The sequence below is a fragment of the Penaeus japonicus genome, unplaced genomic scaffold, assembly GCF_977035675.1.
Source record: "Penaeus japonicus unplaced genomic scaffold, GWHDUDI00000001_assembly GWHDUDI00000007, whole genome shotgun sequence".
Lineage (NCBI taxonomy): Eukaryota > Metazoa > Arthropoda > Malacostraca > Decapoda > Penaeidae > Penaeus > Penaeus japonicus.
In genome coordinates, this window is record NW_028234409.1 from 21,051,060 (window position 1) to 21,053,559 (window position 2,500).

Below are 2,500 nucleotides of genomic sequence, written 5' to 3' on the forward strand. Positions count from 1 at the left end.
TATATATATATATATATATATATATATATATATATATATATATATATATATATATATGTATGTATATATAGACATATATATGTGTGTACATATATATGTGTGTGTGTGTGTGTATGTGTGTGTGTGTGTGTGTGTGTGTGTGTGTGTGTGTGTGTGTGTTTGTGTGTGTGTGTGTGTTTGTGTGGTGTGTGTGTGTGTGTCTTGTTTATGTACATACTTGGTGTGAAATGTCTTGAACATTGTCTCTTATGGCATATAATTCGTGTAAAATTTCTAGTGAACTTACCCATGTGAAACCAATGCAGCCAATGGCGCCACACAGCATATCCGCCAGCAAGGCAGGATAACTGTTAGCAGTAGGAAAGTAGGCGTGGAACTGTGGGGAATGCCAGTGTGTTACCTGAAAACAGTAGACATTAAACGATAGATGTGTAATAAGGTGACAGAAGTCTCCTGGATGGCCTATAACTTTGACATCAAGGCACACAGTTGGTTCCTTGTCAACCTTTGGAGGGGTTATTGCCATATTGCTCTTCTTTTACAAGGCCATCTTGCACAATTTTTGTCTTTTGTTGCGTATATAATACAGGGGGTTATGTGATCGACAGCCATAAACATGCAACCATGTCCCTTTATTCCGAAAAGACATAAACAAATGTAACTGTGGCGTTTAGGTTGTAATTCATACTGCCTGAGTTCTTTGCTTGCGCGCGCGTCTGGTAGCGAAAATATTTCGATCGGGACAGGCACTGTGGCAAGAATGGATCCTCTTTCAGTCTGCTAAAATATTTTGAATTTGCAGCTCACTTACCCCTGGCATGATTACACGTTCAATGTCTGCCATGACATCAGCCCACTGCTCGCCGTGGTCCGGTGCGTGAGAGGGCAGGAGGGGGCGCAGGTAGCCTGGCTCCACCTCTGGCAGTACTCGCCTGCGGTGGAAAACCAGCATGCATTAATATGGTGCACAATAATTATTATTTGAAAAATATAAGACATTTCTTATTGAATGACAAATATTAGTTTAAGAGAGAGATAGATAGAGAGAGAGTGAGTGAGCGTAGGAGAGAGTATGTGCCTTTGCATAAACTGAGTGAGCACATAAATGAACGGGCACTAAGCCTTGAAACCCCCATCTGACTTTAGTTCTCGGCCAACAGCTCTTACCCCCCTCCCCCTCCCCCGACACTGTGCCTCTTCTTGTACAAAATTATTCAACCAATCATTCTCTCTATTTCAGTTCAAAATCAGAACCGTAACCCAAGTAACTGATCGAGTATTTATCTAGTTAATACTTGTATGTGCCAGATATATCATATACACATGCATATTTCATATCTAGGATATTATCAAATCCACAATAAATTAATTTTCTAAAAATTGAATTTCCATACCACAACGCAGACGGCAGATAAGTGCATGTGCGCCTCTAACTATCATTTATTGAAATTTCTTGTTAGGCTTGAAACATCATTAACAATGTCTAGAATCAAGTAGATTTTTATTTGCATCCATTTTGAGTAGAAGGAGGGAGAATTTGATAACTTTGGAGTGGGAAGCAATTTCTGAAACTGTCCACATTTTTTAATTCCATCTATATCCCTTGTGTCATTATTATGGACCACATCATGTTATCTAGATTAATGTTTAGATGTCTACATGTGTCATTGTGCAAAGCATCTCTCTGATTCTACCATTTATCATCGTTTGTATTATATATATTTTAATTAAATTTATATGAGACTCACCTGTCTCTAATATTTTCCAAATAGTTGATGATGTAGTCTGTCATGTCACGGGCAGCAGTGCGAAACTGTTCCGAATCCATTCTGTAATATGTTAGAATTGTTTAGTGATATAGATTATACGTAATATATATATATATATTTATTTATTTATTTTTTTTTTTTGTACAATTGTCAGTGATTATTTATTATTAGAGAAATAGGATAAGATGTCAGGGATCAAACGAAAGGTGAAACACATCGTAATTTTATCCTTTTTGATATAAAACGAAAGTTTGCACTGGAATATAGTCATTTAGAGGTAGTGCAATACATACAATGAAGCCCTAAACATTCAATTGTGTTTTGTTATGATTATTCATTCATTAACCCATTGGGTACAGAGCACCCATTTTTTATTTCGGATCATCAAATGGGCACCAGCGAAACTTGCACAGCACACCAGTCAGTTGTTATATCAGAACATCACGTGGCATAGCTTTCTCGATGTCTTTCATTCACTCGTTATGATGCTAGTGTTTTTGTGTTCTTCAGTTTTTGTTTTTGTTAGAATAAGTAAAAATTATCCTAGGATAAGGATGTTTAATTTAACTATTCATTGAATTGTAAGTGCATAAGATAGTCCATCTTACTGCAAAGCTACAAAGTGCAATGAAAACAACCATTGAAGAGACATCCCCAGAATACACGCTTGTATGTATGATACTAACTGTGTGTTTCTCTGACTCCAACATCAATTATCTGTACTTGGACAA

The 2,500-nt window shown here is 36.8% G+C and overlaps 2 protein-coding genes across 2 annotated transcripts in view; one reads left to right on the forward strand and one right to left on the reverse strand.

Moving 5' to 3' along the window:
- Ddc (aromatic-L-amino-acid decarboxylase) overlaps positions 1-2,500 on the reverse strand; it is a 30,407-nt gene that overhangs the window by 22,896 nt on the left and 5,011 nt on the right. The window contains exons 2-4 of the mRNA XM_043024030.2: positions 1,749-1,829; positions 812-932; positions 287-400 (exon numbers count right to left, since the gene is read on the reverse strand). Coding sequence (XP_042879964.2) covers positions 287-400; positions 812-932; positions 1,749-1,828 — 315 coding nt within the window. The 5' untranslated portion in view covers position 1,829. The remainder of the gene's footprint in view (positions 1-286; positions 401-811; positions 933-1,748; positions 1,830-2,500) is intronic.
- The window catches only part of LOC147471572 (uncharacterized), a 26,379-nt gene that overhangs the window by 7,850 nt on the left and 16,029 nt on the right, over positions 1-2,500 (forward strand). The gene's annotated exons all lie outside the window — the stretch shown is intronic.